The sequence below is a fragment of the Balaenoptera ricei genome, chromosome 10 (genome assembly GCF_028023285.1).
Source record: "Balaenoptera ricei isolate mBalRic1 chromosome 10, mBalRic1.hap2, whole genome shotgun sequence".
In the NCBI taxonomy this organism is placed as follows: Eukaryota; Metazoa; Chordata; class Mammalia; order Artiodactyla; family Balaenopteridae; genus Balaenoptera; species Balaenoptera ricei.
In genome coordinates, this window is record NC_082648.1 from 82,579 (window position 1) to 96,126 (window position 13,548).

Below are 13,548 nucleotides of genomic sequence, written 5' to 3' on the forward strand. Positions count from 1 at the left end.
CACATCATGCTGTGGGTATCACAGACATCCAGCCTTTCTGGGCCACACCCTGGCAGCATGTTAAAAGAGCTGGAAAACCACTCTCACCGTTGCCATAAATCTGCTTCAGAAAACTATCCCAAGAAAATAACCCACAAGGAAAATAACAGTGCTGTTTCATGGCCTTTGTACACACAGTCTGTTCAGAGCTGTTGTTCACATTAGCAAAATGTCAGCAAGATCTAGAATGGCCAGCACATCAGTAGGAAGGGTTACATGGCTGCTAAAATGGAGAACTGAGACCCCAAAGATTCGTCCACTTGGAACCTCCACTGTCACCTCATTTGCAGGTGTAATTAAGACCTCAAGATGAGATCACCTGGATTAGGGTGTTTCCTAAATTCGGCGACATTAAAAGAGACAGAAAAGCAGAAAACATAGAAACCGAGAAGTCGGCCACGTGAAGACAGAGGCAGAGACGGGAGGGATGCGGCCACAAGCCCAGGGACGCCTGGAGCTCCGGGAGCTGGAAGAGGCGGGAAGGACCCTCCCCAGGGCCTCTGGAGAGAGATGTCATGACTGTGGGCTTCCAGCCTCCAGAGCTGTGAGAGAATATGTTTCTGTTGTTTGAAGCCCCCCAGTTTGTGCTAATTTTGTCTCAGCAACCCCAGGAAACAAATACATATAGTAAAGAAGCAGCAATGCTGAAAACTGAATAGATGATCATATTAAATGAAAAACGCAGAACTGAAAGTACTAGATATATGTTTATGACAAACAATATGCATGTGTATCGAAGAGAAGATGGAGATGATGTTTCTATGGGTTGTTTAGTTAGGTTGTTTAAACGAACACATTTCATGTCTTACAAACACAATGAGTAACGTGGCCTGTTCACAGACCTGAAAGTAAAGTCTGGTCGTCCCATGTGGCAGCAGAGCCAGGCTTGGACCCCAGCTATTTTTCACTCTGGTCAATTTGGTGTCAGAGTTTTGACCCCAGCAGTACCGGCTCACAGATCCACCTCTAAAATTCGAGTGCCCACCTGCACCTGCTTCCCTGTCATGAACTCTCCCCGCCTCTGAGACAGTCACCCCCTCAGACCACAACCCCCAGACTTTGTCTTTACCAAATATTCTCTCACAGACCCCATCACCTCCCCACTCTCCAGCCCCACCCTCCTCCTCCCACAGGCCCGAAGTAAAGGTGAGGCAGAGAGCGTGTCGTTTCTTGGCCTAGTCCTGATTATTTTAAACAGCGGAGAGAAAGCGTTGATTTGCATTGGCCTGTGTAACTAGACACAGATCCCTAGTGGGCCATTAATCTTCCTTAATCCAGCTAAATGTGCCCATATGGAAAGTCAGTGTCTATGTAACCTATTTCATGCACCTATTTCAAATATTTTAAACCTATTTTATCAAAAAGACTTAACCATCCTATTTTATAATAGTAAATATTTCGTAGTGTTTTAAATATTCCATCCCGTGTATGTATGTATCACTTAATACTTCTCGAAGTTTTTTTAGTGGACTTTTGCTCATATGACACAAAAGTATCATAAAGAAAATAAGGCAGAAAAATTTTATCCCCATTTTTAAGGTAAGAAAATTGAGACCTAAAGATTAAGTGCTGGGCTTCCCTGGTGGCGCAGGGGTTGAGAATCTGCCTGCCAATGCAGGGGACACGGGTTCGAGCCCTGGTCTGGGAAGATCCCACATGCCGCAGAGCAACTGGGCCCGTGAGCCACAACTACTGAGCCTGCGCATCTGGAGCCTGTGCTCCGCAACAAGAGAGGCCACGAGAGGCCCACGCACCGCGATGAAGAGTGGCCCCCGCTTGCCGCAACTAGAGAAAGCCCTCGCACAGAAACGAAGACCCAACACAGCCAAAAATAAATAAATAAATAAATAAAACAAAAAAAAAAAGATTAAGTGCTTTTTGCAAAGTTATAGAGCAATTCAGCAGCAGAGCTAGAACCCAAACCAGCAAAAGTACACATTATAATAACCTATATTCCTTTATATTCTTCAAAATCATGCCACTTCTTTGAAAAATAAAAAAGGAATAAAACTGTGTGTATAATATAGTTATTTTTATTTAAAAAAAGGAGAAAATGGGATCGATATCCAAATTTTAAAAAATTTATATGCAAAGAAACTCTAGAAGAAGAAATAAAAAACAAACAGCCTGCGAGGTCAGAGATGGGGGTGGAGACCAGACAGAGCAGAGCTGCTGGCAGAGCCCTGAGGGTGTGCTCCCTCCAAGCACGAAGGCCAAGGGCAGAGGGAAACCAGCCCAAGAAACAGAAAGGGCAGAGTCAGAGCCCTCAGAGGCAGCAAGGAGCCAAGGAAGGGACTACACACGCTCTGCTGCATCTGGAAAACAAGCCTCTTAACATAAAAGCATCAGTGCTTTTCTCCAGAACTTAATGCAGCTCTGACGGCGAGGCTGCTGGTTACCTTCTGAGGACCGTACACTTTGGTTTTCTGCCTAAGGAATCTCTCCACGTCAATAATGCTGGTGCTACTGTTAAAGTGACTCTTCTCTATGCTGACATACTTCTGCAAAAATCCTTTCGTTTTTCAACCAAGTCTCCAAATATTACCTGATGCCTGTCAGTCCCCATCTCGGATGGTAGAAAAAGTGACAGGGGGATGTGAAACGTTTCAAAGAGGTGCTTGAAAAAGAGGAGCTGGGGAATAGTGGACCCAAAAGAGCCCAGATTTATAAGTGGTGTCCGGAGTGTGAGAGGCCGGCTCTCAGCTCCCCTGTGGCTGAGGCAGTTACCAGGCAGACAGCAGAGGTGTGACCCCCACCTGCTAATCTCAGACTCGGGCTTAGGAGAGGGTGGAGAGGCTTCACGGCATTCAGGGGAAAGGGTACGGGCTTTATACTGTGAGCCCATCATACAACGGAATACAGAGCGCTGGTAAGAATGAGGCAGCTCTACATGAGCTGATACGGAACAAACATCCAAGATTAATTAAGTTTTAAAAAAACTGTGGCACGTGTGTGTAGGATGCCATCCTCTGCAGAGAGGAAGAGAAGCTTCTTGTCAAAGGTTAGCTGTGGAAGGATACGGATGGCAGCGGTGGTAGGCTGGGGCAGGAGGCCGGGGAAGGAAAGACACTCTTTTTCACAAACACCCTTTTGTGACTTCTGAATTCTGTACTATACAGGTAAACCTCAAATAGTTTTTAAACAGTCTAGACACACACATGTGCAAACACACCCACAGCGTCACCTGCACAAAGCCACGAAATACGCCCTCGGCCCCTCGGACCCCCTTTCTAGAAGCAGAACCCTGCGTCCTCCCCTCCGCTGCTCCCCACCCCCACCGGTGACCGCCCACCGCAGCCCAAGCCCTCCTCACCTCACCCTGTCCCCCCAGAGGCCCCTCAGCCACAGAACCCACGTCGTATCCTCTCAGAACCTGCAGGACCAGCCCACTCGCTCGGGCCGAGGTACCTTCCAGACACAGCTGCACGCTGACAGCGAGCTTCGGCGGCTGATCTTCGGGCACATGAGGGCACCGTGTGCAGCGAGGGGACGCTGGGGGGATAGGAGACCCTGGTCTCATGCAGGCCGTCACCTGGGGGCTCACTTCACCCTGGGGTCCCCATTTCCTTAACTCACAAAGAAGGGGCTATAAGAGGTGGTCTTTCCAGATTTCATGTCTGCAGACCCCACTTTATGGGCCACTTCTCTGGGCTGGACGTGTGCTGGGTGCTGGCGAGTGCCGGCCCACAGAAACATTTAATCTCCGAGCAAGATTAAACATTCTGGGAGCCCCCCCAAAAAGTGAAAAGAAACAGGTGAAATTCATTTCAGTAATAGATTTTATTTAGCCCAATATACCCAAAAGATTGTCATTTTAACATGCAATCAATATAAAAATTATCGAGTTTCCACCTTTGTAGTTCTATGTGTTTGAAATCAGCGTGTATCTTACATTTACAGAACATCTCCACATGGACCGGCCACACTTCACGGGCTCAAAGGCCATCTGCAGCTAATGGCGACCTCACCGGTCAGCGCACGCGCTGGTGCGACAAGGCGGCTCTCCCCTCGCTTCGGACCTCGTCAAGCCCAGAGCTGAGGACCAGCCCGAGCAGCAGCTGCATCCTCAGAAAAGGCCCGAGCCACCTGAGCAGCAGGTCCGAGTGCCTGTCTGCCTAGGAGGGCTGGATGCCAAACAAGGCTGCGGAGCTCAAGACAGACAGGAAGCAGAGATCCTCAAGGCCTAGAGCAGGGCCACATGGGGGCTTCCGGGGCGAGAGAAGAGGCTGGGAAGTCGGGGCTTCCACCACACAAACCCACAAACGCACCTGTGGCAGAGGCCTCCTGTCATGTCAGTTACATCCGCTTATTCTTTTAAATGCCTCTGAACACCTTCTAACCCCCGGCCTTCGGCCAGGCAATGGGAACACAGCTACCTCTCATGGGAGCTCTTATCCGGAGCAGGAGATGTGCTAACACCGCACTAGAGGCTCATTTACTCACCCAAGTCCCTGTGAGGGGAGAACCAACTTACAGATGCGGTTAAATCACTTTCCAACAGTCACACACCCAGCGAGTGGGAGGGCAGGGATCTACCCTCGACTCAGTGCTGCGAAGAGCCACGCTCCCCAGCTTCAGAGAGGCCACAGAATCCCACAGTCACGAGGCCGCGGGGTCACCACCACAGAAAGCACACGAAACAGGGGCCTGGAGCAGGGGACACCAGGAAAGGGTGCACAGAGGCGACCCCTGGGTAAGCCTGGAAGTTTGAAAGGGCTCACCAGGCAAGAGGGGAGCGGGGCCTCCAGAGGCGTCAGCAGGTGCAAAAGGCACAGAGGTGTGAGGGGTGCAGTGCTCAGAAAACGAAGACTATGGGGGGCTGGGCTGGATCAGAGGCCCCACATGAAGTAGGGGTGCCCGCCAAAACCAGTGCCCAAGGGCCCTACATTCCGCAAGAACCTGGGCTTTACCCTTGGGCCAGGGGAAGCCATTAAAGAGTTTTATCCAGGGTGTGAACAGGACCAGATTTTAAAAATCATCCTGAAGGAGAGAGAGCAAAGCTCAGTGGCCTCCCTTCCTCTCCGCAGGGCTCTTAACTCTTGGCTTCGGCGGACCAACCCTAGGACTCACCTCCCAGGCTTTCCACCACCCGACAGCATGTCCTCACACGGAAACATGGCCACTGACGGGAAGCACTGAAACATTTCAGCTGTTCAACCGCTACGGCCCCCGTGTCTCCTCCCTGCACAGGAATAAAATCATTCGCTGCCTTCACAGCCTCCCTCCACCCAACCCCCTCCATAAACGCTTCCAGCTCACCTGACTACCCTGCTCCATTTTCAGCTCATCAGCCTTTGAGGCTGGCCTGCTTTTCAAGGTCACAGAAGCAGAAACACTTGCGTGTTATACAAACAGTAGAATATAACTAGAATAACAAGGCATAGGAAGGGGGGAACCAGCAAAGGCGTGTACCAAGGAGGCACGGATGCAGGCAGAACCTGGTGAGACAGCCATCAGGCAAAGCGCAACTACCGCACGGCAGGGGGAGGAGTCGACAGGAGGGGGAGGAGTCGACAGGAGGGAGAGAGGGCAGAGACACCGGTGTAACAGAGCCCCACCTGGCCACTGACAACCTGGAAAACGGAGCTGAAGCCCAGGAGGCACCAGGCCAGATCCCCTTACCCAGTGAGAAGTGCACCAGGGAGGGGCTCAGGAGGCCATGCCTGGTCTGAGCGGAGAGTGGGCCCACTGCACACCTCGGGGAGGGGTAGTGATGAACCAGACCAGACTGTGGAGCCCTCAACCCTGCCCGGGTAGGCCCTGCACTGGGGCGACCTTCAGAGGTAAGTGTTCCAAGCAAGTGAAAGGCCAAGGTCCCTCCACCAGGACCCTGTTCTGAACTTCCAGCTTCATGAACACCCTGGCCTGAAAAATCAAACCCCTGCCTTTGCAGGAAGACGAAATGTTTCAAGGACAAAGCATTCTCCTTTCCCAAATGCCTCCTGTGCAAGGGGCCTCTGCAGGGCTGTGCATCTTGTTTCCACACCACCTGCCAAGCTGGCCAAAGTGGGGCGCAAAGGGGAGGGCATTCAGGCAGCAAGATACAGTGCCTGGGCCAGGTCAGCTCCTCCTAGAATTAGGCTGGCCACACTGGCAGGGCCCATCCAGCTGCAGGAAACAGGCTGCCATGGACGACTGGCTCTGCTTGTCCGGCAGCCTTGGGGACCAGGGGGTCAAGGTGAGCAGGAAGACCACTCAGTCATGGACAGGAAGCCGGCAGAGAGGAGAGGTCACGGCCTTGCGGATCCGATGGAAGATCTGAGCCAGCTTGTAGAGGAAGGGCAGGGAAGCAGGAGAAGCTGCAGGGAGAGGTGAGTCAGTGGGCCCCTACCCGCCCAAACTCTCCCACCTGGGGAGCGACCCATGCTGGTGCCCCTCCTCCCCTCCCAACAGTAAAGAATTTCCCTTCCTCCAGGATATAGACTCTGGGATGCATTTTCTTCACTTGGATTACAGTGACCTTCAGCTTGCTCAGAAAAAGATCCAAATTTATTATGTTTTAATCTAACTTTTTAATATACAAAAAACTGGTAACGGTGGCTCCCTCTGGGGAGAGGAATTTGGGAAGAGACTTCTCACTACATTCCTCTTTGTAGCTTTTAAATTTGGAGCCAAGTGACAGTATTACCTATTTTTATCATAAGTTAATTATACTGAAAATAAAAGTAAAATCCACCTCTTTTGAAAGAGAGCTGAGTTGGCTGTTTGTTTTGGTTTGTTTGTTTTTCCTTATTTGAATTACTGATTTTTAATTGATTTTTTTTTTCTTTCTTAAAAAGAAATATGTTACTGGAACTTCCCTAGCAGTCCAGTGGTTAAGACTCTGCGCTTCCAACGCAGGGGGCGCAGGTTCAATCCCTGGTCGGGGAGCTAAGATCCCGCATGCCGCAAGGCACGGCCAAAAAAAAAAAAAAATGTTACTTTTAAGAAAGCTATTATAGTCCACCCTCTTTACATCCTCTCTGCCGAGTTCTAACTGCAGCCCAGCCCTGGGTTCTCGCCACCTCTGCACTGAGTCAAGACTGTCCTGAGGGTGGGACCACAGCCAGGGCTCCCTGATGGAAGAAGCTCAGATGGCACCTTGCTGTACCCACTCAGAAGACCAGGGTTTATGAGGCTGAAGAACTCATAAGAACCACAAAAAAGTTTCTAAGTTTTACTAAGTCTCTGGAACAAAGTAAAAGGTCAGATGGTGGACAGGAATGAACACAAACTCTCCTCAGCTTCCCTGAGGGCTAACAGAGCTGTTCAGAGGGAACTCCTGCTCAGTGTTCAGCCAAGGGGTCCAAGGGACAACCTGAGCTGTGCAGAAACGGCTCCTGAACAAGCAAAAGGCAAGTGGGGGACACGGGCAAGATCTAAGGCTAAATCAAGAGCAACAGACACACGTTTGTGTGACTCTAGAGTCGTCACTTTTCTCTCTGGTTCTTAGGTTTCTCAACCAAAGACCAAAGAAAAAGAAAATGAAGGGACTGAAACAAGGGTTTCCAGTTTTCCTTTGTTTGGAAAGTTACATAGTCCTAAGTCTGAATTCATGAGTAGAGATTAGGTCATAACTCACACAGAGCAACACACAGAAAAGTCCACGAGGGAGCACCTAACCATTGGCCCAGTGCTTATAGGTCTGAGGAATTAACCCTCAGCAAAGAGCATAGCAGAAAACGGAGTAAGAAATCATCAAAATGTTCAACGATAGGGCATTGTAAAATCAATTATGGAAGTTCCTATAATCTGGAGTATTATTTAGCCAGGTAAAGCTTTAAACACATTTCTTTTTTTTTTGGCCGCGCTTCGGTATCTTAGTTCCCTGACCAGGGATCCAAACCGGGCCCTCGGCAGTGAAAGCACGGAGTCCTAACCACTGGACCACCAGGGAAGTCCCTAAAGCCATGTTTTAAAGAATACTTGTAGGGGGATGGGCAATTGGAAGAAGGTACTTCCAGTTATGAGATAAATAAGTATTAGGAATGTAATGTACAACATGATAAATATAATTAACACTGCTGTGTGTTAGATACAGAAGATAAGAGTTCTCATCACAAGGAAAACATTTTTGTTCTATTTTTAAATTTTTTATCTATATGAAATGATAAAGGTTCACTAGACATACTGTGGCAATCATTTCATGATGTATGTGAGTCAAATCATTATGCGATACACCTTAAACTTATACAGTGCTCTATGTCAATTATAATTCAATAAAACTAGAAGGAAAAAAAAAGAATACTTAACGACACGCAAAATTGCATCTACATCCAGAGAAAGACTAAGTATAACCGTTACGGTAGCAGACTTATGGGCGATTTCTGTTTTCTCCTTTATACTTTTCTCTATTTTCCATATTCTCTAAAATATTATATATTTTTTTCTATTGTAATTGTATTTCTACAATTTAATATGGTTTCAATTAACATAAATTTTTTACACATTACGATGAAGTTTTTCTTTGTTAACTCTGAGGCTCTCCTCAGAGTTCACCCCTGGACGTTCAGGGTCAACAGGGCAGAGTGGCCTTTCTCCAGGACTGGCCTCTCCTTCTAGGTAGGCTGGGCTGGCTCCTGCTCAGGTCCACCAACTCCTCCTTGCAGAAGAGACCAGGGAAAACCTCCACCCCCAGGAGGGCTCCCAAGGCCCAGCCCCTGTCAACCGCCCCGTCCCCAGGAGGGCGGGAGGTGTCTTCACTCACCGGGATCAAACCTCACCACCAAGAGGCAGAGAAGCAAGGCAGCCAGGAGGCTCTTTCTGAAGGGCAGGGCAAAGAAGTGGCTCACTGCAGAGTCCCAAAGCTGGCGAAGCAACGTCAGTAGTGACAGGAACTTGTGGGAGGAGGAGCCTGGCCGGGGAGACCGAGCATAACTTCAGGGTAAGAACCAGCTTCCCTGACTCTGAGCTTGATTATAAAAGTCGAGCAAAAGGGTAACAAGACTGGTTTTCTCATGCAGTTCATAAAGTGGTTCTAAAGGAAGTTCCAAAAGCTCCGAAGATGCTTTAAGGACAGACTAAATCACCAGAATACCATCTCCTTACGAGAGGACTTTGACAGAAACGTCTACTCAGCTGGGGAAACCTTGCACATCTGGTGCTTCTTTAATAGCCTCACTACTTTACAGCATTTTGGCCTAAGACGTATGCACAGAGTTACACAGAGCAATAGTTCCTGATGATCAACGAATGCAGAAAATAAAGGGCACCTAATAGGTACAGTGAAGAATTCCAGTCTTGGGCCGTGAGTACAAACATGAACACTACCTCCCAGCCCTGACAGAACACCCTGAACTCCTCCTCCCCAGGCAGTGGACAGGCAGGGGGTCTGGGGAGTCACGCGTGGTCCCTGAAGTCAACAAGCTGTTTGCAAAGAAGTGATCTTAACTCAGCAGGTCCATGCTCACAAAGAAAGCACACAAAGAAAAACACTTTGGAAACAGGACTACAGTCTCCTAACGGGCCTTTCATGTAAAACGGATTAGGCCTATTCTACGTGTTACCAACAGAAAAAGCAAGAATCAGTGGGTTAAAAACTACCAGAAGGAAACGTTAAACTCAGCCTCAGGAAGAACTTCCTTACAGAACTGTCCCCAGCTGCGTCAGGAGACAGGGACTTTTCTGTCCTTGAAAGTATTCATGTACAGACTAGACGATTGCTCGAGGAAAAGGTGATGAAGAGGCTTCAGGGACCGGGGAAGAGTCTGGAGTAGAGGCCCTTTAAGTCCACCCCCCGCATCCCTGCCCGTGCAGGTGCCCTTGCAGCTGCTAGCCAGGTGCACGGTGTTAGGTCTTGAAGTGGTTTCCACCGTTTGTAAAGCTGCACTCTACTGGGCAGAAGCGGGCTGGCCCTGAAACGGGGCAGACGTCAATCCCTGAAGAAGACACTGAGCGAGAGGTCTGCTAAGGGAAGGCAGACAGGAGGCAGGGCAGGGGCCCAAACTGAACCCCGAAAGTCGAGCTAACAAGTTACCATGTCAGCCGTTCATTCTCCTTTGGCTATCCCCAACTACACCTCAGCGGGGTCTGCATTTGGGCCAGCATTTAAAGGAGTAACATCCCACCCAGGCCAGCACCGTGGAGGCAGATCTAACGACAGGACCCCAAGGAGAAGGTGACTGTCAGGAAACAAAAGCCAAGGTTCTGTCTGAAAACTGCGCCACCCGCCTTCCACTGCCAACTTCAGAGGGTCTGGGCTGGGCTTTCTAAGCACCTCAACAGGTTTCTTATTCTGTGATCTGGAAGTTACTCATACAAAGAACTTCTCCAAGGTTCAGGAGAAAGCCCATTACTCCACTGTAGAGAGGCCAAAAAGAAGGATAACGTCTCACCTTCCTGGTTTAGCTTCTGGGTCTCCTCGGAGCCGGACTGTCCGTGTTTCTGCTGTTGCCTCACCGTGCTAATGGCCTGAAGTGCGTCCAGCTGCTGCTCCTCACTGAAGGCTGCAGAGCCCGCCACCAGCTCTTCAGCCTCCGACAAGCAGCCCAGGGGAAGCAGCACCCGCCGCAGGTGAAGCTCTGCTAAGGCTCTGTACTCCGGAAGGCCCTGGTTGCCAGCGTCTTGGAGCCAAGCACTGACCGTATCCCGCACGGCTCCAGGCTCTCGCATCTTGCTGTATAAAAGAACACTGCAGCCCCAAATAATCCAACCCCGAAAAAAGAGCAGTCAGTTCTTTGTGGTTTGTTAATTTCTCATAACCACCACACTCCTCCTACCCAGCCCGGCCCCCGGCCCTCCAGCCCTTCCCTACGGGATGCTGACACAGTAAGAACCAGGAGTTCTTAGGAGAAGCAAGAAGCTGGCCCAGCTCTGACACACCCCACTTCCGTCACCCCACTTCACGTCTCCTATTCCTTCCTCTTTTCCCTACTCCCTTCCTAAATTCCTCCTTCCACATCTTTTATCGCTGTTTTGAAGTCGGGGGTGGCGGGACAGGGAAAGAATCAGATCTGAAGGGAAATGGTATGGAAGGGAAAAGAGGAGATATCAGGGCGGAATCGGCAGAGGACAGAAAAAGCCTCGTGCTCCTGCACTGACCCAGTGGGGAAGCAGTAAGGACCTAAGGACCTACCACAGCTCCAGGACTTTGGGGGGCAGCTTCTCAGGAACCTGGTAACACCGAAGAACCCAGGACAGCACTTCCTGCCACCGATCCATCTCTGCCAGCGCCTGGATCCCCACAACACACAGAGAGCATTTCACCTCCAAGCAGCTGTCCGCAGAAAAGCCAATTCAAGTCCAGAAGTGGTTCCCCTGCATTGCCATTCCCACCTCCACCCTGAGACCGTTCTTCGCCAGCTCCCAGCTCAGCAGCCATCACCTCTATCCTCGCCACTGACATTCCAGTGGGCCTCACAATTACCGTCACTCTCACCGGCCCCAACACAAGAGAAAACTGCCCTTTTCCCAGGAGCTAAAAGTTCCTGTAAACCTAGAGGCAAATCGGCTGCTGCCCAACACACATCCCTGTATCCAAGTAAATTCAGGAAGGGTTCATTTACTCCCGAGGGGAAAAAGTCAAAGGGCAGCACAAATGTGTGGGTGGAAAGAGAGCTGGAGCTAAGAGTTTGCTTAGTGAAGAAACGAACAGGAGCAAGGTCTCCGCCTGAGTGCAGCACCCAGAATCACAGCCTTCAGCATTTACTGCAACAAGCCTTCACCGACCCCTCAACACACAGCCAGGGCTCCCCAGTTCATTCATCCTTCTCTGAGGACTCGAACTACCCCCTCCCTACTGCGGCCTAATCCAACTCTACAACCCACAGAGAAATGATGCCCTCAGCTACCGGAGAGGCTAGCGGCATCAGAAAGAGCAAGGCAGGACCAAGATTTCGATTCTTTGATACGATCCTTCAACAGGACCAGAACACACCCATTTATCAGCCAAGGTGAGAAGGTGACAGCTCGGGGGAGGGGTGCGCCCAGAAGAGGACTTCGCCACCCGCTTACTGAAGTGATTTAATAACTCAATTCTATCTTCCCGTCAGGCATTCTACCCTGGAACAGGGAGAAAGAACTGGCTGTGGGTCCCCCTAAGCCCGTTACACTCCTCGACCGCTTCCTCCTCACTGGGCAGCGCCTCGTTCTCTCCTCGGAGAACCGGCACAAGGTGAGCCGCTACCTCCGGAGAGTCACCGCGAGAAAAGAAGGCATAAGGCTGGCGTGAGCGACCGGACGGCAGGAGTGCTGGGGTCTGGAGCCCCTCCCACCGCCCCCGGAGGCGAACCGAGCCCACCACGTACGCGCCCGCCGGCTCCTCGGCCAGGCTCTGCCAGGCGCGTTCGCAGGTGCGCAGCGCCGCGCGGAAGTCCAGGTGCACCACCAGGAGGTCGGCCGCATCCTCCAGCAGAAGCGCGGCCGCCGACGGCGCCGGGGCGGCGCGCACGGGCTCGCTGCTCCGCAGGGGCCCCCCGAGCCCCCTCATGGGGGCTGCGGAAGTCGCGGGGTCACTCCTCATAGGCGGGCGCCAGGCCGCCGCCCTCTGGGGGCTGCGGGGTGCCCGGTGCGGCCTGGGGAGGAGGGAGAGTCCTCACAGCCTGGCCCACGAGCCTCCCCGAGGCCGCACCCCGAGAAGGAAAGGGGGGCACGGCTGGGCTCTCCTGCGGTTCCGGCGCGGGACAGCCTGGCGCCCTCGGATTTGCGGAGCAATGCGTCCTTGGACACCCGGCCCCACGACAAGGACTGGGACCCCGGACCCGGGCAGGGCCGCTCCCTGGCCTCTCCAGCTGCAGGGCCGCCAGCACTGGCGCGGAAACGCGGGCGCCGACCTCGCTGCGCGCGCAGACCCCGCCGACGTTCGGGGCTCGGCGGCGCGGGGCACTCTGGGAGTTGTAGTCCGGCTCCTGAAGCGGCCGCCCTCCCGGCGCAGCTGGGAACTGCGGACTACAAGCCCCGGCATGCCGCGTCCCGGAAGTCGTGGCAGCCGGAGAAAGCCCGGCGACGGAAGCCATGGGCTGTGGGAGGTGAGGCCCAACGGGTTGTGGGCGGAGGCGTAGGTCTCTGGCGCGTGCGATGGGGGCGCAGCTCGGGCGGCGGGCGGGAAAGGGCGTCTGTGTGCCGCCTCCCGCCGGGCCGCCGCCCAGCTCCCGGTCAGTCCACACTGAGACTCCGTGCCTCATGCCAAATAGAGAGCTCGTGAAAAACAGCCGTACAGTGTGTAATGCAGTTTGCAGTAAAGCACTGGGACAGAGTAAGTATTCCATACGTTACGGCTGCGATAGTAATTATTAAGTGGTTGTACACAGACACATAAGTTACATTTATTATATTCTGTGCTTCACTCAGGCTTTTTGGGGCCTCCCAAGTTTGTGTTAAGCCCTCAGCTCGGTTCCTCCCAGTTTCTACCTTTGAAGTCTCTGGAAGCGGCTCCCCTTGTGAATAGATGAGACGGACCAGGCTAGGCGCAGGGTCAGGACCTGCCCGCGTCAGCCTCCCCTTCCCTGGTCAGCAGCCTGGGCCCTCAGCTCTCTGCAGAAAGTCCTCCTGGAAAGCTGAGGCAGAAGCATTAAATGCATCAGACTCTGCGGT

At 51.9% G+C, this 13,548-nt stretch overlaps 1 protein-coding gene across 2 annotated transcripts; it reads right to left on the reverse strand.

Annotated features, from left to right (window-relative positions):
* Positions 1-3,800: 3,800 nt before the first annotated feature.
* PEX26 (peroxisomal biogenesis factor 26) lies at positions 3,801-12,802 on the reverse strand. 2 transcript variants are annotated; one of them, XR_009505257.1, is made up of 6 exons: positions 12,264-12,802; positions 11,093-11,233; positions 10,353-10,648; positions 8,726-8,872; positions 5,110-6,338; positions 3,801-4,686 (listed from the first exon to the last, which is right to left on the reverse strand). XR_009505257.1 is itself a non-coding variant. In XM_059934967.1 (5 exons), exons 1-5 carry the CDS (start codon positions 12,476-12,478, stop codon positions 6,235-6,237), a joined length of 903 nt encoding a protein of 300 aa, XP_059790950.1. In that variant the 5' UTR covers positions 12,479-12,802; the 3' UTR covers positions 3,801-6,234. The 2 variants fall into 2 exon arrangements, 1 of the variants encoding a protein (XP_059790950.1); XM_059934967.1 differs by having other exon boundaries at positions 3,801-6,338.
* Positions 12,803-13,548: the final 746 nt, after the last annotated feature.

Coding starts and splice junctions, on each gene's coding strand:
- PEX26 (XM_059934967.1), bottom strand. CDS start 12,478: ATGAGGAGTGACCCCGCGACTTCCGCAGCCCCCATGAGGGGGCTCGGG. Junction 10,649..11,092: donor CCCAAAGTCCTGGAGCTGTG/GTAGGTCCTTAG, acceptor TTGGGGCTGCAG/TGTTCTTTTATACAGCAAGA. Junction 6,339..8,725: donor GGTGGTGAGGTTTGATCCCG/GTGAGTGAAGAC, acceptor CTCTCCCTGCAG/CTTCTCCTGCTTCCCTGCCC.